Genomic DNA, 27,025 nt, shown 5'->3' on the forward strand with positions numbered 1-27,025 from the left:
ATGGTAGTCCAGTAACAGTACAAATGTAGAGTGGAGAGTTCTGTTTCACTGGAGATACCTGGTGGTTGTGCAGAAGTAGCTAACATGGTACCCTCCAAATGCTGCTGGACTACAACTCCCATCAGCCTCAGCCAACATGGACAATGGGTCAGGGATGATGGGAATTGTAGTCCAGCAACATCTGGACGGCACAACATTGGCTATGCCTGCTCAAACTGAAGGCCATGTGAGAGATGGCTTTCCTGTCCTGGCATCCAAAAGCCAATAAAAGCAGGGGTGGCTAACTTGTAAACCCCTCCATGGTGGCTGGGGCTGAAAGAACTCCAGTCCAATGTCCCTTGGAGGGACATTGGCTAGCCACCCCGGAGTACAACAAGCTACATGTCTGCTCATACAATAAAGCTACTATATTCTTTGGACTGCCTTCAAGTCGATTCCGACTTATTGCAACACTCTGAATAGGCTTTTCATGGTAAGCAGTATTCAGAAGGGGTTTACCATTGCCTTCCTCTGAGGCTGAGAGGCAGTGACTGGCCCAAGGTCACCCAGTGAGCTTCATGGCTGTGTGGGGATTCGAACCCTGGTCTCCCAGGTCATAGTAAAAGACAATGTTTTTTAAAAAAAAGCAGTTCATAAGGGCAGGCAGCAGGGTAGGAATGAGCAATCGTACATTATATCAGTGATACCAGGGTCAATAGTTTTAACACATGGTCACTGGCCATGCTTGCTGGGGTTGATGGGAGCTGTAGTTCAGAAACATCTGGAAAGCCAAAGGATCTCAACACCTGGTTTAATACATATCTATAACAGCCACACAAACCTGCAGCACTGCCTGCACTTCTGGGATTTAGGCTTTAGCTTTTGTCAAGTGCCACCTGAACTGCTATAAAAACTAGTTTGCCCAAGATTGAAATAGACACGCATCACATGTTATCAAGAGGACTTCCATGTTTCTGCATTTTGTACTGCATTCTCTTACCTTTTTATTTGAAAAAGAAATTGCTCATAACTTTCTTTTTTGTAGGCTTCTGCCCTACTGAACAGAATAGTGTATAAATTTTTAAAAATGCATAGACCACAATTCAGCAGCCTGCAATCGCATCCGCTTCTGCCTCCACATAATCACCATATAATCAGCAATCATCCGGAACAATCTCAAGATCCTTGTAGCACCTACTCTGCTTTGCCTAGAACGAGGTTTGATAGACAGATGCCTAAAAGGAGAAGTGCCTGCATGAGCCCGTGAAAAGTGTGGCAAATACAAAGGGAAGAGCTGCTTACGCACTGATGGAACCCTACAGAAATCACTGGATATCATTCTGCTCTGCCCTTTTTCTCCCCCATGGGCTCACGCAGGCACTTGCCCTTCTGTCATGTCTGCATAGATGTTTGCAAACGTGAGTCTAGGCAAAACAGAGCAGGTGCTTGTCAGACCCCAGCTGGTCTCGTAACGGATCTCTCACACTGGCCCCAGCACAGGTCTCTCACGATCCCACTACTAGGCACCACCACCTGACAAATGCAATACTGCCCTGCCTTAGTCTCCTCCACAGATTGCTACGTAGTGTCTGGGTGTACTGACAGGCCACAACCTCCTGTATCTTTCTGCCTTTAAGGATTACAGCCCTGGGTTGCTTTGGATACCTGCTGCTGTTACACTACCCCTTCACCGCTGCCACCACTGATACTGTTCCCAGCTTTGGTATTTGCTCTGCCCACCCTTCTGGTCTGGAATACCCCAGCCAAGGATCAGGCATGTTGTTAAACCAAACCTATTTATTTATTAACACAAGGAATAAACAATATCACTTTACATTCAGCCAACATGCGTGTGGTTACATATAATAGTTTTCTCTTTATATATCTTAGTCCTAAAACCTGCCTCACTACCTGCCTAAACACAAATCCACCTTCACACCCCAGAACCAACAACCAACCAACCTCCAACTGTCATTCCCCCATTTATACCTTCAATCACCCAGACACTCAGCCAATCACAACTCAGCATTCCTCAACATTCCAACCCATGTACTCCCCCCCCTCATTCTACTTACCACAATTACCCTACAAAACCAACACTTACCATAATTACTGTACAACGTTTACAGGGGCATCACAGTGCTCCCAGCTCTTGACTGGCAGCATAAAGGGCTACATCCATCCTCCCTTCCTGATCATTTTGTGATACATAGCGCCACATGGAAGCAAATACCTATGTAGTTCCAAGCTGCTACACTGTTGACCATCCCACTTCCTAGCTGCTCCCGTTATCTACGAACTCTAACATTTCCATGGCTCTGCAGAGGTAGATACAGGATTTCAGAATAACATGTAATACTTCCTACAATCTTACAGATGTACGTCAAGTTAGGATGCTGTCTAAGTGCAAGCACTGGTCTTTTAAAAGTCCTAAAACAGGGTCTGATTTACACTACTGGAGGGCGCACTCAGATTCTGATTTATAATTCAGCCTTTAAGCATGTGGTTCATCAGTTCAAGTGATCCATGTTTGCTTTTTGGCCCCTAGTCTAAGATGTTAGCAACCAAGATTTGAGATTTTCTATGTAAGCATAGTATTAACGGCATAAATATTTACTCCAGGCCTAATGCAATGGAAGCCTTTCCCATCAAAGACTGGAGAAAAGTTCTATAAATGGGAAGCATCGCTAACGTCCATGAAATCTTGTTTGAAATTGAGGTTTGATTGCATATTTAAAAGTTTAACAGGCAGAAACCAAAGCATTTCAGGTTTTCAGTGTGGGAACTACATAGCAGCCGAACTCCTTCTCCCAGTCATTGCAACCTAATCTGCCCACTCTCCATTGGGGGCAAATTTATTTATTTATTTATTACATTTATATGCCGCCCCATAGCCGAAGCTCTCTGGGCAGTTTACAGCTATTAAAAACAATAAAAACAAATATACAAATTTTAAAACACAAAAACAATTTAAAAACACATACAAAAATGCCTGGGAGAAGAGGAAAGTCTTGACCTGGCGCCGGAAAGATAACAGTGTTGGAGCCAGGCCAAATGCTGGCCAACGTGGGCTTCATTAAGCTTGGTGGGTCACACCTTCTGCACGCCCAACCTACTTACTTGAACGCTAACTTCTCTTTGAAAGAACTACTACTTTGCTTCTTCTCGAGCTTCATTCAAAAACATGGCTGTTGTGCTTTTTCCTCGCTGCTGTCGTCTCCTTTCAACTGAGCTCAACCAACGTAAATGATTCCCCATACCTGCTCCCAGCGTGGGGTTTACATGTTGTCTTCAGCTATCCAGGACTTTTCCCCAACAACAAAAAGAAGTTGTTCATGCCATCCAGAGCTAGAAGGCGAGCTTGGAAGGGAGGACAGTTCAACCTCTCATTATTTTCCGGTACGTGTAGGGGAGGGCAGTCTAGCATTGGTAGATTTTTTATGCAGCCCTGCCATTCCTCCTTTATGAGAGCCCTATATGGAACATAGGAGGCTGCCTTATACCGAGTCAGATGCCACTAGCTCAGAACTGTTTGCACTGACTGGCAGTGGCTCTCCAGGGTTTCAGGCAGAGGGCATTGCCAGCCCTACCTGGACATGCTGGGGATTGAACCTGGGACCTTCTGCACGCAAAACAGATACTCCACCATGGAGCTACAGTTCTGCCCCAAGATGCAGCAGCATGTTAATGCTGTGACCTTAGGTTACTATTTATTTATTGGATTTCTTAGTCGCCCATCTGGCTGGCTAACCAGTCACTCTGGGCGACGTACAAAATAAGCAAAATAGCACAAAATGACACATCAATACAATAACATTAAAATCTAAAAGCAATGATGTTAAAATCTAGCTATCCAATAGACAGGTCACAACTACGTCTCATTCAAATCAGGTGGTCAGTCTTGAAAGCCAGGCATGTTGAGACAAGCAACAACGATAGCTGCTTACCCACATGGAGCTTAGTGTAGCCAGTATTATGTCTAAACTGGGCTGTTGGCACCTACACGTGCTGTACTGGCATACCAAGGATTCATGACCCATACCACACTGGTATACCAACTCTATAAAGGTAGGTGCATGGACCTTTGTAGCATGATAATGGCTTGGGGGGGTCCTGCATGTGTATGTTTTCTTTTCACACCAGGCATCACATTTAACACCGTGACAAATGAGCAAGTTTAAAATATACACATTTCTCTCTGTGTGGCCAGGATTCAAGAACTAGCTAGGCTAACTCAAAGAACTTGTACTTACCCAGTAGATTTACTTTGTTCTTTGAAATGCTGACCCTTCCCAATGCCATCTCACAAAACTGCTATTGAAACTCAGGAGTCAAAATAAATTTGCCTCATAGTATTTAAGGGGAGGGAAGAATCTGTTCAAAGCATTGTATTCAACTTAGTGCTAGCCTGTACTTTCCAGTAGCACAAGGATTTTTCCTCGCACAATGTAACACTCTTTCCCTCTCCTCACCCCCAACACCCCCTAAACCTGTTCTGGGGGTTTCCCAAACCTCCAGAGCAGATTTGGGAATGGTATAGGGCACTCACTGGCAGAGGAGAGGGGGAAGTCCCCTTGCACTAGCTGAAGTCATTTTGTTAGTGTGAGAAGCTAGATGAATACCGTTGGAAAGGGGGCAAGAGCAACTCCTGTTTTGTTCTTTTATGTTCCAGAAGGGAGATAGAGTTTGGGTCCTCCAGATGGCTAGGCTTGACTACCTTTACCTGTGATGCTCTGACTGACTTCCTTCCGTCGTTAGACTGATATGCTAAGGGAACTCTCTTCTCTTCTTCGACTGTCTGAGAGAGAGGAGACACCTTTGTCTCTTCTCTCTTCCTCCTGAGCCATGAGGGCAACTCCCAAACCTGGGCGTTGTGCCTCCAACTTAGTTAGAATTAGGTATGCCTTTCCTATCTACTATGTATTTTGATAAATAAAGTAGCTTTTCTTATTTTACTAAATCTTAAGTCTCAGTGATCTCAATGCAGGGTAAACGCCTGCCACTTAGGTAAACGCACACACTAGTACACACGCACCTCAGACCATTGACAATCTCTGCTAACATCTATACAAATAAGAAATACCACCCAAGAACCTAACTCTAGGCGGGCTCACTGAACTAGATGAATAATTTGCAGTTCAAGCCCATATATTCTTGGAGCAGTCAGAATAAAAATATAGTAGCACACCACAAGATTCATCATTCACACACAACAATTTCATTACTGAAAAATGTGCTGAAAAGGAAAGTCACTGAATCAATACTTATGGCAGGATTGGGCAACCTTTTTTTCCTGTCAAGCGCCACATTCCCTCATGGGTAATCTGCCAGGAGCCACACACCAGCAGTGGGAGGAGTCACAGTCAAAAGTGGCTGGGATCAGAGCCAAAGGTGGGTGTCCACTCTCTTTCCTGCCGTCTCCTTTCCCCTCATTTTTCTCTCCTTGCCACTTGTATGAAATTAAGTGGCCCCAGAACCCCGTGGACTCTGATTAATGGCAACCAGATGCAGTAGAATATATTTCCTTGGTACCTTTAACATGTATTCAGAAGAGATCAGGTAGGTAGATGGGGGTGAGGGCGGGCTGATGGGTGCAGCAGCAATTGAGACATGTTAACACTGGAGCACAAGAGTGCAGAAGAGGGGCTTTGACAGGTATATCATTGGAGCACATGAACACTCTTATGTAAGAGGAGGAAGGATCCTTCCTTAGAGAAGGGCCATAGGTCAAGGTGAGTGGAAGAGCATCTGCTTTGCATGCTGAAGGTTCCAGGTTCAATCCCCAGCATCTCCAGGTAGGGTTGGGAATATCCCTGGTCTGAAACCCCTGCCAGTCAGTGTAGATAATACTGAGCTAGTTAGACCAATAGTCTGGCTTGATGTAAGGCAGATTTCTATTTTCCATCTCTCCACTGACACTATATTTAAAAAATAAGAGCCACCAGCTACTCTTAATTGGTTGGTGACACTCTGTCTCCTGGGCTTAAAACTGAACAAGCTAGACTAATAAGCAAGGCAGAAGTGATGAAGGCACTTCCAGCTTCAAAGCTTTACACACACGCACGCACGCACACAAACAGAGCAAGTTTGTCTTTCCAAACAAATCTTTACACAAATAAATCAGAAACCAGCACTGTCATTTACATGTCCTTTGAAGCAAGAAAAAAATACAGCAGAGTAGCCACTTCAAAGACTGTACAAAAATAGTGTTAGAAGTGTATATTAGGGCACACAACTTGCATAGTTCTTAAGTCTCATTTTATATAGTTTTCTATTCAGGCATTCAGAAAATTCATTGAACAAAAAGTAAACCAAAAATATTTTCCTCTTTATAAAAGAATCCATTGTACTGTTTCTTTCCAAGACTCTTCAGATAAAGAAAGTTTACATTGATAAAGGTAATTCTTATACAAATTCAAGGATTTAAAATGTCAGCCACATGTAGCAGGAATTTCATGCTCCGATAACACCACTTTTTTGCTTTTATGCACACACTTCACACATTTGTTTCTTTTTGTGGGTGGGAACCAGAGACAGGAAAACCACTTATGTCTGCACCACCTAGAAAGAGCAGACAGTTTGTTCTTCTGAGAATGATGTGCTATGACTTATTTTTATCTGAAAAGTAAGTAAGAGAGACTCGGGTTACATGTTTAACAAAATTAATTTATGTCCAAAAATACAAACCTTTTGTTATAAAAAAATCCCAATATTATCCCCTAATAAAATGGTTTCGGAAGACAGAGAGTAACAAAACAGAACGATGATACAAAAATATAGATTTATTTATTTATTACATTTATATACCGCCCCATAGCCAAAGCTTTCTGTAGAAAATCCACCCCTTATTAGCCTAATTGGCAGGCAATGCTGAACCAGGGATAAGAACCTTGGCCCGCCAAATGCTTTTGGACTCCAACTCCCATCAGCTCCAGCAAACATGGCCCATGGTCGTGGATGATGAAAACTGGAGTCCAGCAACATCTGGAGCCACACAAGTTCCCCATTCCCTGATAAACCTGGCCTTAGGCTCACATGCCTGAGATCAGAAGCTTCTGCTTCCACCTTAGATTAATACAGTTATGTTCAAACTCTAAACTGTGGTTAATATTAATTATAGCCAGCAAAAACAAGCCAGCTTCATATACCAGTAACCACAGTTAAGATTAACCACAGTTTCTCCAACTTCAGATAACATAGTTCATCAAAAATGGAAGTGAAAACTACCAACTCCTCCCGATGGTCATGTTGGAAGAGGAGGGGGGAATGAGGGAGTGAGCAAGCCCAAGGTTTCCTTTGGTTCATTCTCACAATGCTAAACTATAGTTCAGCATTGCGTCCTAAGCATCATACCCATCTAATTTTGGACACTATGCATGGAGCAAAATAATAGAATTTGTTTTCACTGACAGTTTCCTAATCTGAAACACTTGCAATACACATTACATGTTCTGACATCTGGTATCAGGCAAGATCATGGCATCTAGCAAACAACTTCTACAAAAATGCATGCAGACCCTACTGTTAAGACAAGAGTTCTCTGCCTATACTTTGTGCCATGGCATAAATTCACTAGTCATCCCACAATTTATCATGATGGAAATTAAAAGGGTGACTGAAGCACATTGCAGAGGGCCCCTCCCAATGTCTCTCTATGGAAGCCACTGCAGCTCTGTGCCTTCATGCACTGGTCAAGAAAGCCAGAAGTTAAATGCAAATAATGATGTGGGGAAAATAAAATGCTGTTACTTCCCCATGCCAACTTTGCTCCAGTTGCCAAGAGGGGCAACCCCTGACATTGCATGGAGAGGCAACTCCCACATGGACAACTCCCACATGGTTATGGATTGCCAACATGCCATAAAGGCACAGGGCAGAGCCAAACCGCATTTACTGCTACTGCAACACTAAAGGCAATACTGAAACGATCCCGCAGAAGCTTGACAGCAGTTTTTTTGGGATGTGCTATGTTTGGATTTCCTGCATCAAGCAGTGTTGGACCTAAAAGGCCACCTGTAACTCTACAGTTCTTTGACGCATTCAAGGTGCTTGCTAACACAAAAGGTTTTTTTGGGAGGGGGGTTAATGGGGCAACTGTTTGCGCCAATGCTGTTATCACATAAGAGACATCTGTAAAGGCCAGAGTACTTTTTGGAATACTTTTAACGGCTACTTGGTATGTTACAACTCCTACAGCAAGGCCGCCAAAATTCCACTTCATGGTGCTTTGCACACCAGCTGTTAGTGCAAGACAGGAAATGGAAAATCACCATCTTACCATTCGTCTATGATGAAATAAAGAACAGTCACATAAATAGTTAGCACATCTCCAAAATAAACTCACCATAGTTGCCTCCCTATCTCAGCCATCCCATCAGCTATTTGTCCAAGTCTAACCATAAACACATGAACACTGCAATTTTCAATTGGGTCCGTTTGCTAATAAAGAGTGTGCAATAATGTCCAGAGAAAGGAGGAAAATGTTGGAAGCTGAAATACATTCTGAGCAGATAATCAGCTGCTATAAATTAACACCATTCATTCCTAACAGTTTATTGATAAAAATATTTGTAACCTGCCTTTTGACTATCAGTGTCCAATGCAGCCAACAAGACATATGAAACAATATAAAATCATATAAAAACGTCCTATAAATATAGCAGTATCGAACGGCAGAAATAAGAAAAGGAGCTAATCAAGCCAACTCAAAAAGCCCTCCAGAAGAGGACTGCTTTGGCTTCATGCTGAAAATCCAACAAGGCAGAAGCAAAATGAAACTTCCTTAGGAAGGGAGTTCCACAGCTGTGGGGCCAACATCATTACCCAATATACCTCAGGGCAATATGGAGTAATAGGCAATATGAACAGAATCCCACCAAATAGTAATAAAAGTTAATCTGTAGAGTAAATAGGACCTAAAGACCTGATGCTTCTCCAGTTACAACATATTCTGCCTTTTATCAGAGAGAATTGTTTATACGCACCAATTATAAACCAACTTTTTTGCCCATTTCATCTTTAGAGGGACCAGTCCATGTAAGCTGCACTGACACCCAAGAAAAAGCAACTTGCCACCCCACTGCATGAGCCAATCTTATCATATAGCCTGGATCAATTCAGATTGCCTGTTTTCCAGCTGTGTTATTTCAGTTTCTCCTCTACATCACAGGCAGCTGTAATTTTCTCCATCCTGTTCCTAGCCTTGATGCTCCACCCCTATCCACAAGATGTGAGGCAGACCACTTCAAGAAAATCCAGTTTCATGGCCACAGAAACATGATTTCATCCTTTCTCCAATACCTAAATTCAAACAATCTAAATTATAAAACAGAAGATACACTTTGTGAGCCACTTTGGGGGCCTTTTGGGCCAAAAGGTAGCATAGAAATAAACCACAGCATAACACTTTTGTCCACAAGTACATGCTAAAAGGATGGAATCCTCCATATCTTTTTCGCTCTTTAACCAGCCTGATTCTGTGCACCACTTAGTAAAGAAGTAACAAATGAACGTAAGAAGAGGCCTGCTGGGTGACTCCAAAAGCCCATCTAATCCAACATCCAGTTGCCAACAGTGGCCAATCACATGCCTCTAGGTAGCCCTCAAGTAGGAAACAGCCCTCCCCTGCTGTGGGTCTCCAGCAACTGGTATTCAGAGGCACCATTGGCTTTGATCCTGCAGGTAGTCAGCCATCATAACTAGTCGCCAGAGATCCTCCAAGTTATGTGGTCTATAAAGGCTTAATGATTTTGCTCAATATAATCAGCTCTCTCTAATAATGAATAAGGCATATGCACTACACATCTTCATGTAAGTCATACATCCCTAATTTTTTAAACAATGGCTTCCTAGGTAAAGTATTCTAATGCAATTTACAGCTACAAGTGACGTATCATCTGATATACCAAAACAAGAGTTGCTCTTACATGTTGAGTTAAATGTTAGCAGTATGCTTCTGTCTACAAAAGGCTTTCCATCATTTCCATGAAAGAGAACTCAGTGCATCAGGGATGGCTTAGCTAAAGATTTAATTTTGGGGTAGGAGGAGAAGAAAAAGATGATTTAGGGTACAACCAAACATTTTGCCAAGCTATATTTCTGCACAAATCTGGAAGAGATGGTTTTCAAAGGGCACCTGAGTTATAAACATTTATACTTAGCTACTTAATAGTATAAACATTGCTAGTGGCCCAATCCACCAGGCATTTCTCCTGAGGGAAAAACCATAAAAAATGAGCAGAGCCCCAGAAATTGCACAGCTCCTGCTTCTTTCAATATGGCATGCAGAAAAGAATTTGCGACTCCAGGCAACATACAATTCCCCCTCCAATCTGGTCCTTTGAAAAACTAAACAAAAAAGAAAACCAAGAAAGCACGTTTATCACAACCAAATATCAGATCATGAACAAAAGTTTTCAACAATTATCAATCTGAAATTTAGTTCTATTTTTATACCCACAGTAGATGTTTCCCAAACAAAGTCCCAATAATATTGATATTCTAACTCCCGCCTTCCCTAGAGATTTGGGCTGTAGCTCCATGCACACTTATTGGGAAGTGAGACTTGCTTCTAAGTAAGCATGCATGTATAGGATTGGGCTGCTAAAAACCGCTTCCCCTGATGTGTCTCTAGTGCACAGAAGGAAGAAAGAGGTACAGGAGTTATACGAACAGCTGCAGTCCTTGGGGAGCTCAATTTGTGCCTGAGTGCCGTCAGAGCTTTCCCAGCAAGTTTGACTTGTCAGAACAGGTGCAGGAAGCCCAAAGACCCTCAGATCATAACACAGAAGCAAATAAAAACAAACACATGCCAAGCGCTTCAGCTGGTGCACAAAGTATTTCATTTAACATTAACGCAATCCTTCCTCCAGAACCCGCCACGTCCTGGTAACTCTTCAAATCCAAGGAAAAGAAAAGGGAAAACCTCCCTATATCAAATTGCTGACACAGAAAACAGGTCTGCAGCTAGGATGTCACTAACAGATTTTCTCTTCCCCCCCCCCCCGTAAAAAGCTACAACAACCTTTGCATTGCAAAGAAAGAGGGAGCAACACATGGTATTTTTGCTGCTGTCCAAGACAAACAGCTTGTCTCAGTGAGCAGAAAGGGTACAGAAAGCAGTGTAGACAAAAAACAAACTTCTAAGGCCGGAAATAATTATTATTATTTAAAAAAGGGCAAGTACATGAGGTTAATTCCTTGGTTGACTAGAAGAAAGTTTGTCAAGTTTTGTTCCTCAGCTGGGAACATTAAGGATTCTCTGGTTTTGTTTTTTGCAATAAAAATGTGCTTTATTTCAGTAAAGTTGCCCTTTAACCAACCATTACAGCATCTGCTGAATTCACTCAGCAGATACCATCATCTTTAAACTCCACCGTTGTTAGAAGAGCAAAATCATGAGCAAGTTTGCATTCACAGTCATTACTGTCAGGATGGCCAATTGGCAGGGTTTTTTAATAAATAAGGGGGGGAAAGGCTAGGATTTTGTCCACTTGCTCCAGTTGTCTATTTAAATGGTTTCTACCCAAACCAGAGACATTAATGACAACAAAAATCAACTTGAAGCCAATGCACTCAACTGCCACCTAAACAGCTGAATGTTGCCGTAAATAAAGAAATGGAAGCAAAAACCCCAAACCCAAAACAAACAGCCTGAAACTTGCCTCGCCTCCGTGCCCATCAAATATCCCAAATATGGAAGGATGGGTCTTGTTCACCAGGTCAGTGATCACTTCGAACCTGTCCTCCATGTGGTCCCTCCGGCCTTGGATGGAGTACACGGCCACATTGTGGTTCTTGAACTCCCAAGTCTTGGAAAACTCAGCATCCAGCACATCCAGACCCCCGAGCCGGTCATTCTGCATGATCTCCGCCACCTTGCCCTTCACCATCTTCACGGCATCCCTGCTGGACTTGACAATCGTCTTCACTTCATCCGTATGGAAGAAGTAGCTCCACAGGGCCAGGCTGATGCATAACAGGAAGAGGGTCTCCGGTCTCAGCAAGAAGTAGCGCATGATCCGACCCAGCAGAGACAGCAAAGTCATTGTATCCTCTATCATTTATTACAGAGACAGTGGATCCCCCACACACACCATGCACCAGCCACGCACACACACACCCCGATGATTGGGATGGGTCTAAGACAAGGCAGCAAATCAGTGCATGCTCTGGTAATACAAACCCACTGAGGGCAGGGTTCTCGGAGCTCGCTATGGCTGCCTCCTCCTCCTCCTCCTCCCCCTCCCTGTGCACCAGGCTTCAGGCGGCTGAAATCACAGATGGCTGGAGGTAGCTCTGATGTCAAGTAGTCGAGATCAGCACATGCTCCCGCACAACCAAGGGCTTGCTTATCTGCCTCCTCTTCTGGCTCCTGCCTTTTCAACAAGCATGTGGCTCCCCGTTGGAGAAGATGAACTGCAAGACAGCAAACATCAGCACATGAGGGAGGGGGGACACACGCACGCACTGGACTAGCACTACAAATCCAGCAACGAGAGAGCGAGATTGTGACCAGCCTCAGCGCTCTGTCGCAAAGCACTCTTACAACCTTCTACAGCCAGGACAGTGGCAAGAAGGAAACAGCCGGATGTACAAGGGAGCACACAAAAGGGCCCCTTCTGCCTCCTCCCTCCTCCTTTTGCTGCTGTTTCCCGGGCGCTCACTCCTAGCCGCCCAGGGATGCCGCCAAAGTAGGACAGTAAATCAATTCAATGCTTCTGCTAATGCAAACTCCAAGCAGGAGCACTTTTCTCTAGCGGCAGCCCAGAAGAGTTGCCGGCACAGGGTCTAAGGGGCGCAGAGAGATTGGAAAGCAGGGAAGGGAAAAACAAACACGCAAAAGCACCAAGGCCACAAGCCGGCGAATGCCCGCTGAGAAACGAACCAGGAGCAATGGGGGAAAGGAGTAAGAAACAGCATGGGCTCCGGGAGCAGAGCAGACCAAGTGCTTTGGCACCGAGCACATGGATGGAAGCCGGGCAACCCAGAGACTAGCTGCAGCCTATGGCAAACAGTGGAGAGCAGTAGTAGGGATCAAAAGGGAAGGCGCAACTCATGAATAATGCCAATAAATCACCTTCAGCGGGCAGAGCTGGATGGGCAGCTGGGCACCATTCAGCGAAAGTGGGGTTTTGAAATAATAAATGAAACAAAACAGGGTAGAATTTCAGAGCTGGCGGGGGTGGGGTTCCTGAAAATAAGGAGCAAGGCCGATCACCCCTGGCAGGAAATGGCTCCGCAGTTCCCTTGGCAATCCCCGGCACAAGGCGATCTCCCCCAGCTGCCCTGCAGTCTTTTCCTTCCGCAATCCAATGAGGGAATCACTAGCCAGAGTCGTCCCCCTAACTCCGGCTGGTGTGGAACTTTTGAGGCATCCCATTTTTGGGAGGGCGGGGGAGAGCTTCCCGCTCCGGGCTTAAGCTTGAGTTTGCAGGTCACGGGGGGGGGCGCCCGCGCGTACACCTGGGGGCGGGTGGGGGCACATGGCCTGAGTGAAAGGGGGCTAGGTGGGATGGGCTTCCTTTAACCAGCCCTCCATCCTACTCTTGTGCTGCTGCTGCTATAATGAAGCTGGTGCAGGGATTTACATGCTAAGGCTCCCGACCCCAACCAAAGGAAAGAAAGGAGCACGCCTCGTGCCTCTTCCCCCTTGCTGCAAAAAGGATCAAGGCACGCTCGTCTCCGGCCGACTCGCCCCTCTCTTGCGGCTTGCCTTGTACATGCCGCGCTCCCTCGGGCCTCCTTTTTTGCTCCAGGAGACCCGATATCGCGCGCCCCTGTCCTCGTTCTCCCGGCGCCCCCTCCCCGGCTGCCGTCACCTGCAGGGCCGCCCGCAAGATACCTGGCTCCCCTTTCCTCTTGCGCCTGTCCCTCCCACTAGGCTGGGCTCGACTGCCGCCGTGCTGCCTCTCTAGGCCGCCGTTGCCTACAAATCCCGGGAGCCTTCGCGTTTGGGTGCTGTCGTATGATTGGCAGGAACCGGCGCCGAAGACTTCTGGGGCGTGTAGTCCCCAAGTGTGGAAGAACAGGCTTGCTCTCTTGCGCCCTCTGCCAAAAATATTTAGGAGTCCAGGCTTAGAAACAGAGAGGGGGCTTTTGGTGGAGAGTGACAGGGTTGGGGATTTTTCAGGCGTCAGAATCGATTACGCATTTCTTTTATTTCTTGTGATTCTACATGCTGGATTTTGTTTTGATTTGGTAATTGTGGTGTTGTCCGAGTCATTTATCAGAAGCATGGCTTCTGCAAGGGAAAGTCCTGTCTCAGTAACCTATTAGAATTCTTTGAGAGTGTCAACAAGCATATAGATAGAGGTGATCCAGTGGACATAGTGTACTTAGACTTTCAAAAAGCGTTTGACAAGGTACCTCACCAAAGGCTTCTGAGGAAGCTTAGCAGTCATGGAATAAGAGGAGAGGTCCTCTTGTGGATAAGAAATTGGTTAAGAAGCAGAAAGCAGAGAGTAGGAATAAACGGACAGTTCTCCCAATGGAGGGCTGTAGAAAGTGGAGTCCCTCAAGGATCGGTATTGGGACCTGTACTTTTCAACTTGTTCATTAATGACCTAGAATTAGGAGTGAGCAGTGAAGTGGCCAAGTTTGCTGATGACACTAAATTGTTCAGGGTTGTTAAAACAAAAAGGGATTGCGAAGAGCTCCAAAAAGACCTCTCCAAACTGAGTGAATGGGCAGAAAAATGGCAAATGCAATTCAATATAAACAAGTGTAAAATTATGCATATTGGAGCAAAAAATCTGAATTTCACATATACGCTCATGGGGTCTGAACTGGCGGTGACCGACCAGGAGAGAGACCTCGGGGTTGTAGTGGACAGCACGATGAAAATGTCGACCCAGTGTGCGGCAGCTGTGAAAAAGGCAAATTCCATGCTAGCGATAATTAGGAAAGGTATTGAAAATAAAACAGCCGATATCATAATGCCATTGTATAAATCTATGGTGCGACCGCATTTGGAATACTGTGTACAGTTCTGGTCGCCTCATCTCAAAAAGGATATTATAGAGTTGGAAAAGGTTCAGAAGAGGGCAACCAGAATGATCAAGGGGATGGAGCGACTCCCTTACAAGGAAAGGTTGCAGCATTTGGGGCTTTTTAGTTTAGAGAAAAGGCGGGTCAGAGGAGTCATGATAGAAGTGTATAAAATTATGCATGGCATTGAGAAAGTGGATAGAGAAAAGTTCTTCTCCCTCTCTCATAATACTAGAACTCGTGGACATTCAAAGAAGCTGAATGTTGGAAGATTCAGGACAGACAAAAGGAAGTACTTCTTTACTCAGCGCATAGTTAAACTATGGAATTTGCTCCCACAAGATGCAGTAATGGCCACCAGCTTGGACGGCTTTAAAAGAAGATTAGACAAATTCATGGAGGACAGGGCTATCAATGGCTACTAGCCATGATGGCTGTGCTCTGCCACCCTAGTCAGAGGCAGCATGCTTCTGAAAACCAGTTGCCGGAAGCCTCAGGAGGGGAGTGTTCTTGCACTCGGGTCCTGCTTGCGGGCTTCCCCCAGGCACCTGGTTGGCCACTGTGAGAACAGGATGCTGGACTAGATGGGCCACTGGCCTGATCCAGCAGGCTCTTCTTATGTTCTTATGTTCTTACAGGGGTGTAGTCATTCAGGGTCCCAGGGGGTCTTAAACCCCTTACTTTTTGGGGAGCAGAGACCCAGTAGGATCCCTATGCCTTCAGAGTCCTTTCCTGCTAATTGGAGCCAATCTAAGTGAAAGGAGGTGAGCCAGCCACTGAGAAGACTGTTCTCTGTACCTAACAACACTACCCCTAGTATGGCAACCAAGAAGGAAAAGTCAGCAAAGGAAGTTCCTTATCTTATAGCATCTTAGTATATTTGCCTGTACACATGCACAGAAAATAGTAGATCTAGCTGAAAGGCACACGTGGAGATCTGCAGTGATTGTTGCAGTGCATCACTAAGGAAAAGTACTTCACACAAAATAAGAGATTGAAAGCTTATTTTATTATATTGAATAATATTACAATCTTCTAATAGGGAGAGTGGCTGTGAGGGGGTGTGGTGTGACCCTGCACATCAGAATTTGCCGCTACACTACTGTTTTGTTAAGCAGCCTTTGTAGGCGAGGCAGGATATAAATGATTTAAATAAAATTAAATACATGGATGACATTTCATATTTTAGTTGCTAAGCTTTTCCAAATAACCTGATAAAGATTTCTGAGTAACTTAGAAAGTTCCATACTGCACATAACAATAAACACAGTATGCAAAAAAAAATGGCATCAAAAGGCAGCAGGGAGATTCATGTGCTGCAAATGCACTAGCAGAACCAGTCCGGCACTCCTATTGGAGTGTTTACACCACATCAACCTCCCTGCAGCCTCACTCTTCCCCCTGTCCCCTCCCAGTAAGTAACAGCAACTCACCTCCCAGGAAGCTAGTGTAGTAGCTCTGCCGCACCCAGCAAGTCTCTTCTACTACCTACCACCTTACCTATTTAGACATTTGTGCAGTGCAATCCTATGCATGGTTACTCAGAAGTAAATCCCACAGTGATGCAGGTCAGGTAAGCACCACTGCCCTTTGCGCCAACAGCTGCTGGTTGCAAGAAGAGCCCTAGCCTGGTGGACCAACTCAGATCCTGCATGCAGAGGATCCCAGGTTCAAATCCAGGGCACCGCCTAACACCAGAAATGGTGGAGAGGTGCTCCCACATGCACAGTCACCCCTCAGCTGGACTGCTGCATGGGCAAACTAGTCATTTCAGTGCACCCTCTGCTGCTAGCAACCAGGGGTATAGTGGTCTGGAGTCTCAGGGGGTCTTAGACCCCTTACTTTTTTGGGAGCAGGGTCCCAGTGTCTCCAGCATCCTGCAAGCCAATCAGCATGAAAGGGGAGTGTATTAGCTGCTGAGAAGAGTCTTTTCACATGCTTCCTTGTCCTTTCCTGCTGAATGGAACCAATGAGAGTGAAGGGTGAGTCAGCTGCAGAGAAGACTCTTCTTAGTAGCTAACACTCTCCCCTTTCATGCTGATTGCTCCTAGGGATGTCTGTTGTTGTGGAAGAAGGCATTAACAAGGATCTCGTTCTCAACCACACAACAAAAAAGGGCCTTGGCTGTGACTATCATGAAGGGACCCTGCACTTCTGAATTTGCCACTACGCTACTGCTGGCAACCCACATAATTTAAGCATCTGCTTAGTTCAGCCACTCCTGTTTAACCAAGTGAATGGTCTGGAGAGTATTTTACTCTGATTGGATCATGCCCTGTGTTTACAGCAAGGAATATGAAATAACTTCACATTCATGTACATTGAACAGGATAATGTGGTAACCTCTCACAATTTTCTGACCACTAGTTTTGTTTCTTTAAATGCATGCAGCTCTTTAGAGGAATGTCATGGAGGATGACAGATTCAAGCAAGCAGACAGACATGCAAAAATAACAAGCACTATTTTAAGGACCCTTGTAAGTTCACTGGTTCAGATCATTATCTTCTGCTCAGTACTTCTCTCCTCATGTGTATCTATTTTATTTGAACAGGTCAGTCGGAGCACTACCATTATTTAGAGAAAGTGACTCTGCTAAACTGCACAGATTTCTTGTTTATGAACAGGTCAGCCTCTGAAAGAGAATTTACTATTTTTTAAAAAACAGAGGCTCCTCTCTGATTATGTCAAAGAAATTATTAGGCCATAGCGTGTGTGTTTATTAAATGCTCTTTTAAACAATTGATATATGAGCAGGACCGGCCCTCGTTAGACTCAGTGAGGAAACTACCTCAGGCAGCAGATGTTGCGGAGCAGGCAGCATTCCCCTCGACTAACCTGCTGCCATCAGATGCCGTGAAATAAGCTATCCCATTTCCAATGCTAAAGGAGCATTCAACTACTATCAGTGGCTACTAGCCACGATGGATATGTTCCACCTCTACTTTTGGGGGCAGTATGCCTCTGAATACCAGTTGCTGGAAAGAGCAGAAGGGGAGAGTCCTGTTGTGCTCAGGTCTTGCTTGTGGACTTCTCATGGGCCTCTGGTTGGTCACTGTGAGAGCAGGATCCTAGATGGGCCACTGGCTTGATCCAGCAGGCTCTTTGTATGTTTTTATGTTTTAAACTGCCAGTCTAGTCAGCTACTGTGTGTGGAATGATGGGCCCCTCTGTATGCTTTGCATCAAGCAACAAAATATCTTAGCCCGACCCTCTATATGTGTGCACTTACCATAGAGTCTTATACTCTATGACCACATCTGCACCACACATTTTATTTATTTATTTTATTTATTTATTGCACTTGTATACCGCCCCATAGCTGAAGCTCTCTGGGCGGTTTACAGCAACCAAAAACTTTAAAACAGATATACAATTTAAAACATATTTTAAAAACAATTTAAAACACAATTTAAAAATTTAAAACAATATAAAACAATTTAAAACACATGCTAAAATGCCTGGGAAAAGAGGAAAGTCTTTTTAAGGACTTTTAAACCACTTTGACATGGCTCCCCCCCAAAAAAAAGAATCCTGGGAACTGTAGTTTGTTAAGGTGTTTAGAGTTGTTAGGAGACTGCTGTTCCCTCACAGAGCGACTGGTGGCTGGTGCCCATTGGTACTGGCAGGGTGAAATGCATGCACCCAACAGTAGATGGAGTCAGAGCCAATGACAGGCACAGCCAACTAATTCGAGTAGACAGTCCAGGTCTGGAGGATGAATAGTCTGACATGGTACAAGGCAGCTTCTTACTTTCACTCTCTGACCTTCCACCAAAGCCTTTTGGATGGCACAAGGCCTGCACAGGAAAATGGGACCCTTACATTGGAGCACATGCTCCACTAAGGACGTTCAAGTTGGTGCGGTGAAGCAGTGGGGTGGTTAGCAGGGGTGGGGAATCTGTGGCCCTCCAGATGTCGCTGGACTACAGCTCCCACCATCCCTGATCACTGGCCATGCTGACGAGGTGTGATGGTAGTTGGAGTCCAATGACAACTAGAGGACAACTGGTTCCCCACTCCTGGTGTAGGGTGACTAACAGCAGCAAGATCCAGGTTCATGTCCCTACCCTGCTAATAAGCTCACTGATCTTGGACAAGTTGCTCCTTCTCAGCCTGACCTACCTCACAGGGCTGTTGTGAGGATTAAATGGGAGCATGTATACTATCCTGAGTTCCTTGGAGAAATATGTAATAAATGTATAAAATAAAAGGTAATAAATGAATTGTTTAAATTTAGGACCAATCATCTCTATGGAGGACAACTAGCTAAAAACAGGGTTTTTACTGTATATAAAAAAGGCCCAGTCTTGGGTGCAGTCTGTTTGCCGGGAACAAAACAGTTTGTTGCCTCTCCCTGGCTTTATGGTGTACATTCTGCAGAGTAAATCTTATTTTAATTGTTGATTGCATTAGTGCCCTGTTTAGTCCTCTCATGCAAGATGCCTGCATCTGCTCTGGCAAGATTTGCTCCAAAATGATCGGGCATGTTGTTTTTAAATAACTACTGTATTTGCGCCTTCTCCTAGCAAAGTATAATTGAGTTAAATTCTATATTTAATGAAAGCTTTATTAAAATACATTCTAAAATGTGGAGAATAATGTTCACGACTGCCAAGCAGTTCATTGCTCACATAATCTGCCTTGCAATGAAATATAAACGCATATGGTACCCTGAGGATGTCTCCTGGTTGTATGAAAATTTTGTTCATATTCTTCTTGATTGTAATTCACGCAGCACAAAAGCCTGCAAAAGACACACCCAGGGAGGCTCCGCACTTTAGACCTTCCCTCCTGTTGCCTGGGCAGTATGGGGGAAGGGCAATGAGGACATGAAAGTAGGGGTAGAGCAAGTACATTTGCCTATATTGGAAAAAGAGGAAGGCTGTGTACACTACATACACTTAACAGCATATAACTTCCTCCAAAAAATCCTAGGAAGTGTCATTTGTTAAGGGTTCTGATTTGTAGCTCTGTGGTGGATAAATTACAGCTCCCAGGATTCTTTGGGGGAAGCCATGTGCTTCAAATGTGCTTTAAATGTATGGTGTGTATGCAGACCAAGATTCTGAGAGCTAAAGCCACTTCCAGATCACCAGTTTGTTGCGCATTCATCCTAATTTGTTTGAGAGAGACTAGACGACAACTATTGATTGAGCATTCATTCTTATTTGTTTCCAGGGAGATTGTACGATATCACTCACATCAAGAAATTGTTATCCCATACTTTCTACTGCATTTTCTCAACATTTTCCTTATCACAAAAAGTCATTTTTTGGGGGGGGGGAGTGGGTTTGTTGCACAAGAACACTCATTAACTTTAATTGCACAACCTGAATTTGGTGGCATAAGATTGGATCCCACCTGAAAATAACAACAGTCTGGAAGTGTCCTAAAGGTGATATGGGAGATTAGTGAACAGGGTTCTTCTACGTATATATATATTTAATATTAATAGGAAAGAGAATTTGGACTGGGGCCATGGCACCAGTGGAGGTTTTTTAACCCTTTCCTCCAATGCTGTTATAAAATCAATGTTTTTTTCCCCTGAAGCTGCCATTTGCCCCACAGGACAATACAGGTGCCATATTGGTATTTGCATCCCTTAACCCCTTCTTCTATTTAGTCCCATTCCACCAGAGCAGGGGTGGGGAATCTCAGGCCTAGGGGCCAATGTGGCATTCTAGGTGTCTCTATATTCCCAGGCCACACCCCTCACTGCCCCCTTGAATATTTTTGCCCAGCAGGAATGAGTCCTTGAACTCTGATAATGCCCTTCCTGAACTCAAAGAACTCGGACACAGCTGTAGTTCTTTCTTTTATTGAAGAAAGAGAAAGTTTCAGTTCAGTGTGCTTCATGAATTCAGTCCAGTGCGCTTCATGAAGCTACGGCTTACTCAGAGCTCAGCATCCCTTTCTAACTAATTAGGTTCAACTTGATGGCAAAGACATTGACTCAGCAACTATCCCCCCTCTCCCAGCTTAATTTATTTATTTATTTATTTTGTTAAATTTTTATACCGCCCCACTAGCATTAGCTCTCTGGGCGGTGCTTAAATAGGGTTGGGCGGGCTCCCTGCTTGCATGTGCCCAGAGTCACTATTGGGTGTGCGTGTAGAGCCCCAACTCCCCCAGGAGGAGCAGGGAGAGAAGTCAGTCGAGCCCCAGCTTCCCCAGATAGATCAGGGAGAGGAGCCAGAGGTGGATGAGGTTTTTGAGGGCATTGAGGGAGGGGGTGAAGTCGACAGCCCCCCAGTTCCCACAGATAGTCCTCCCGTCAACGCAAAGCTCGTTCCACCTACAAGCACCCTAACAGAGTTGTTGGGGGATGACCTCACGCGCGCGCCTACTCCACTCCCCCAGGACTTTTGGCACTTCAAACACTTCCCCACCAGCCGGTTCTCTGTCCCCTGAAGTCGAGCCAGCACCTAGTGAGCCTGCACTGTCAAATGAGCAGGCGGAGGCTCGCCCCCCTCGTCCCGTGTGAGACACTGCGAGAAGCGGGTCAGTCAGAAGGTGGAATTTCAAAGGAGTCAGAGATTACGGGCAAAGACCTTTCCTATTTAAGGCAGTGCCCCCCTGATTGGTGTGCTGAGTCAACTTACTCCACACGCTGCAGAGCATGCTTAGGTAGTCTTGTTAGGGTCAGTAGTGAGTCAGCATAGGTCTATGAAGCGCACTGCTTTCGATGTAACCTTTACTCTAATAAAACAAGAATTAATTCCAGTCTCGCCTCTGTCTCAGACTCTGGGCAGGACAGCATGTGCGTAAGCGCAGACTCCTCAGCTGGAATTGTTGAATCTCCCACCGCATACGCCTCCTGGTCCGAGCTGAAGGTGGGTCCTCATTCACTGTCCCGTCCTCTTCCTCCGTCGGGAGGAGAGGAGCCTGATCAGGCTGAGGAATGACCAGCAGGTCTGGTGGTCTCTCCAGGGGGGTATCTGGAACTGCTGGAAGTGACTGTGATACGTCCGTCCCTGGCTCTCCCTGTAGGTTCCTACCTGCTCGTGGTTACTGCCTGTCTCTAGGCACCACCAGGGACTCCACCAGTCCGGACTGCTCTCTCTTATGGTTTCTCTCCCCGCTCTAGCACAGATCTCAACAGATCCCCCTGCTAGGCAACCACCAGTAACGTCCCAATACTAGTATTCCCAGAGACTCTGAATACTGGTATTGTTATTCTCTTCACCGCTGCCACCATTTGTTACAGTTCCCCTTCAGCCTTGGTCATTACCTTACCCTCCCTTCTGGTCTGTGAAACCCCAGCCAAGGATCAGGCCTTTGGTAAACCAAATTAAGTATTTATTACAGATAACAAAGCTAACAAGATTAACAAGATTTCTTCTTAAGGCACATAAGCATATGGTTTTACTCAATACTAATCCGAACTCCACCTCCCTCCTGGCAAACAACTCTCTAAACCCCACCAAGCAACCCACTCAGTTCTCTTCTCCCCCCCCCAGATTCCACTCTCACTCTCCCTTTTATACATTCAGCCATTTTAAACACTCAGCCAATCATCTCGCATTCTACTGCCCATTCACTCCCCCTCCTCTTTCACTCCACTTACCATGTATCTTCTAAAACAACAACACTTACCATATATACATTAATATAGGAACATCACATTTCCACCCCCTTAAACAACAGCAGAGTATTATTCCTGTTCCAGGATTTATACGTCGTGTTAACAAATAAAAGTCTCTATGGGGAAAATGTCTTTCTTTGTTCCTCTGTCTGGTCACGTCACTGCAGTCCCAGCCACTTGCCTGGAAAGTCCATCAGCCAGTACATTGTCCTTGCCTTTGATGAACTGGAAGTCCACTTGATAGTCCTGTAGGGCCCAGGACCACCTCTGCAGCATAGTGTTATGGTTTTTCATAGTCTGCAACCATAACAAGGCCCGATGATCCGTAGTCACTGTGAATCTTCGTCCCCACACGTATGGGTGCAACTTGTTCAGTCCCCACACGACCGCTAGGCACTCCTTCTGGACCGACGAATAGTTTTTCTCCCTCGGCGTCAGCTTGCGACTCAGGTACGCCACTGGATGTCTGGTGCCTTCTCTCTCCTGCAGCAAGACGACTCCCAGCGCCAGGTCCGATGCATCTGTAGCCATGATGAATGGTTTCTCATAGTCTGGTGTTATTAATATGGGTCCTTGGCACAAGGCTTGCTTCAGTAGATCAAAAGCCTTCTGACATTCATCCGTCCATACCACACGCTCAGAACACTTCTTCTTTGTTAATTCATGCAAGGGGGTTGCTATTTCCCCAAAATTTCTCACAAACTTCCTATAACATCCAGCCACACCCAGAAATGCCCTTACTTGTTTTTTGGTTAAGGGGATCGGCCACACTTGTATTGCCTCCACCTTGCTCCATAAGGGGGTGATTTTCCCACTCCCCACCTTATGTCCTAAATAGATTACTTCCTTTAGTCCAAACTGGCATTTCTTAGCTTTTATTGTGAGGTCTGCTTTTCTTAAGGCCTCCAATACTGTTGTCAGGTGTTGGACATACTCAGGCACCGACTTGCTAAAAATGGCCACGTCATCGATATAGGCCACTGCAAAATCTGACATGCCTCGCAACACAGTATTGATTAGCCTCTGAAATGAACTTGGTGAGTTCCTTAGTCCCATGGGTAAGGTCACAAACTCATATAACCCATCTGGTGTACTGAAGGCAGTTTTGGCTCTGGATTGCTCGTCTAGTTCCATTTGCCAAAATCCTTTACAGAGATCTAGTGTAGAGATAATGGTTGCTGCCCCCAATATCTCTAACATTGCGTCTACCCTAGGCATAGGATACACATCTGGGACAGTAATTTTATTGATTAGCCGATAATCAATGCAAAACCTGGTCGTTCCATCTTTTTTCGGAACCAGGACAATACTTGAGGCCCAGGGACTGATGGATTCCCTGATCACTCCTAATTCCAGCATATCTTCCACCTCCTTTTTGATCTCATTCAAAACTTTCCCATTCACACGGTACGGAACAGATCTGATTGGGGCATGATCTCCAGTATCAATGGAATGTATAACTATACTGGTTCGGCCAGGTTTATTACTAAAGAGATTCCTATAGGTTTTCAAAACTCTCAGAATCTCTTCTTTTACTTCCTCCTTCACCTCCTCTGACCATTCCACTTGATCTACCCCTTCTTTGTCTTTGCTTTCCTGTACCAAATCTGGAAGTTCAGGCCCACTTCCCTCAGGGAATAAGGTAACTTGCAACACCTGTGCATCCCTGGTATGGTAAGGCTTCAACATATTTACATGAACCACTTTGCTTTTGTTTAATTGGTCTGTGGTGATTACATACGTCACTGTGTCAAGCCTTTCTCTGATGGTATATGGTCCTTCCCAGTTAGCCTGTAATTTGTCATGTTTCCTGGGTATGAACGCCATAACCATATCTCCCACATCATACACACGTTCCCTGGCTGTTCTGTCATACCAGTAACTTTGCTTCTGCTGTGCTTGACTCAAATTCTTTTTCACCACCTCCATCATTGATGTTAATTTATTGCGGAATTCCAATAAAAAATCTACTACAGATGTTTTGTACTCTCCCAGGGTTCCTTCCCATGAATTTTTTAACAGTTCCAAAGGTCCCCTCACTTTTCTAGTGAACATGAGTTCAAAGGGTGAGAAGCCTGTTGACTCTTGAGGGACTTCTCTGTATGCAAATAAGAAGCATCCCAAACGTTCATCCCAGTCTTGTGGGTGATCTTGAACATAGCTTCTTATCATGCCCTTCAAAACCCCATTGAATCTCTCTGTTAACCCATTAGTGGCGGGATGGTAAGTAGTGGTCTTTAGATGTTTTAGACCACAACATTTCCACATACATTGCATCACTTCTCCCATGAATGCACTGCCTTGATCCGTCAGCACTTCATGAGGGAAACCCAGCCTCATAAAGATTTTTAGTAAAGCCTCTGCCACTACAGGGGCTTCTACAGATCTTAGTGCTTCTGCGTCTGGGTACCTGGTGGCAAAATCCACCACCACCAATAGATATTTCTTGCCATGCCTTGTGGGTTTGGAAAAAGGGCCCACCAAATCTATTCCCACTCTATAAAAGGGTTGTCCAATTATAGGAAGGGGCTTTAAGGGTGCCTTAGTCTTTACTCCACTTTTCCCCACCTTTTGGCATATTCCACAAGATAGACAATGTTGTTTTACATCTTTGGAGATGTTTGACCAATAATAGTGTGCAGCCAATCTCCTCTTGGTTTTTTTTATTCCCAGATGTCCTGCACATGGGACATCGTGGGCTACCTCTAGCAATCTGGTTCTGTATTTGCTAGGTACTATCAATTGCTTCACTGGTTCACATTCATCCTTTCTCTCAGCAGGCATCCACAGTCTATATAAAATCCCATTCTCACACACAATTTGATTCCTCAGCTTGTCAGTGAAAGGAATCTGTTGGGTCAGGGCTTGTTCCTTTATTTGGTTCAAACTTATATCTTTATGCAGCTCTTTCCTGAACTGCTCTGCTTCTTTATTATCAGAGACCACTTGATACAGTTTGTCTCCTTCAGCAGGCCTGCTAGTGGTTGCTATGGTGACCTGAGGCTGGCTAACAGATTCCACCCTGTTTTTTTCAGCCCCCCTTAATATGGCTTCTTTTTCTCTGCCAATTTGCTGTCTGGTCGCTACATAGATCTTTCCTTGGGCGCCCATTACATCCCTTCCCAGTATTACTGGTTCTTGTTGCTGGGCATTAATGCCTACTTTATATCGGCCCTCTCGGCCTCTCCAAGTCATTTCCACCAGGGCCACAGGCAAACTTTCTGGTTGACCCCTCACTCCTTGGATAGTCACAGTTTCCTGAGGTAATATTTCCTCAGATTTTATTAAATCTGGCCTCAGTAATGTCTGAGCGGCACCAGTATCAAGCAATGCCCAATAATTTGCCCCTTGTACACTCACTTCCTCTCTCAGACTTGAATCAAGGTCTGTTACTTCTGTCCAGTTTATCTGGCAAAACTGAACCTTTTTCGCTGTTTCTAAAGCCTTGGGCTCTGTTTTCACTGCCATTGTCTGAGCAGGATTACTAACGGGGTTAGCAACCTCACATTGAAAACGTAGGTGCCCCGGTCTACCACATTTGTAGCATAATTTCTCCTCACTTTTAGGGTACACAGATCCACTCTGGGGTGTCCTGTGCCCTTCAGATTTTACTGGAGGACTCACTCTCTGTGGTACCACATCCCTTCTGCCAGCGTTATATGGTCTGGGTTTAAACTCTCTTGATGTTTTCCCCACCCAGCCAGTTCTGTTGGAGGCGAAGTGATCCGCCATCTCTGCGGCCTCCTGCACCAATGTAGGGGAACGGTCTTTGACCAGGAGCCTTATTTCTAATGGTAACTGATGGTATAATTGATCCAATATCATGAGGTTTTTCACCTCCTCCACAGACTGAGCTTTTGCACTTGTCAGCCATTTCCCAAATATGTCCATCAGTTTTGCCCCCAGCTCCACGAAAGACCTCCCTGTCTGTATCTGGCAGTTTCTGAAAAGCTTTCTAAAATGATCAGGCCCCAGTCTGAATCTTTTAAACACTGCTTCTTTGAATTCAGCATAGGTGACGGGCCTGTCTGAGGGGAAATATTGGTATACCTCAGCCAATTCCCCTTTAATCAGGTTTGATAAATACTGCATGTATTTATCTTCAGGTAGCCCCCACAACTGAGCTGCTTTTTCAAAGGTGCTGAGGTAAATTTGAGGATCTTGACCAGGCTCATAGACAGCAAAGTCCTTTGGAGTAATTTTTATTTTTGCTCCATCTCTGTCCTTTCTTGTTTCATCAGAATGAAACTTCTCTCTTTCAAATTTTAACTTTTCTACTTGTAATTCGGCATCCACTGCTCGTTGCTTCTCCCTCTCCTCAAACCCCAATCTCATTCTCTCAATTTCCAACTCCCTCTGTTTTTCCTTCTCTGCACCTTCCATCCCCAATCTCTCAGTTTCCATCTTCAACTTCTCTCTCAAGTACTCTATATAAGCAGGATTGCTTAAATATCCTTCTGGGGTCTCTTCCC

General features: G+C 44.9%; 1 protein-coding gene across 3 annotated transcripts in view; it reads right to left on the reverse strand.

Moving 5' to 3' along the window:
• The window catches only part of PPM1L (protein phosphatase, Mg2+/Mn2+ dependent 1L), a 260,464-nt gene extending 246,521 nt beyond the window's left edge, over positions 1-13,943 (reverse strand). The window contains exons 1-2 of one of the 3 annotated variants that reach the window (XM_061637206.1): positions 13,823-13,943; positions 11,643-12,396 (exon numbers count right to left, since the gene is read on the reverse strand). In XM_061637206.1, coding sequence (XP_061493190.1) covers positions 11,643-12,041 — 399 coding nt within the window. In that variant the 5' untranslated portion in view covers positions 12,042-12,396; positions 13,823-13,943. Of the gene's footprint in view, positions 1-11,642; positions 12,397-13,057; positions 13,165-13,799 lie in introns of those variants that run through there. The other 2 variants (XM_061637207.1, XM_061637208.1) reach the window with 2 other exon arrangements.
• Between the last annotated feature and the right edge of the window lie 13,082 nt (positions 13,944-27,025).

The sequence above is a fragment of the Rhineura floridana genome, chromosome 7 (genome assembly GCF_030035675.1).
Source record: "Rhineura floridana isolate rRhiFlo1 chromosome 7, rRhiFlo1.hap2, whole genome shotgun sequence".
Lineage (NCBI taxonomy): Eukaryota > Metazoa > Chordata > Lepidosauria > Squamata > Rhineuridae > Rhineura > Rhineura floridana.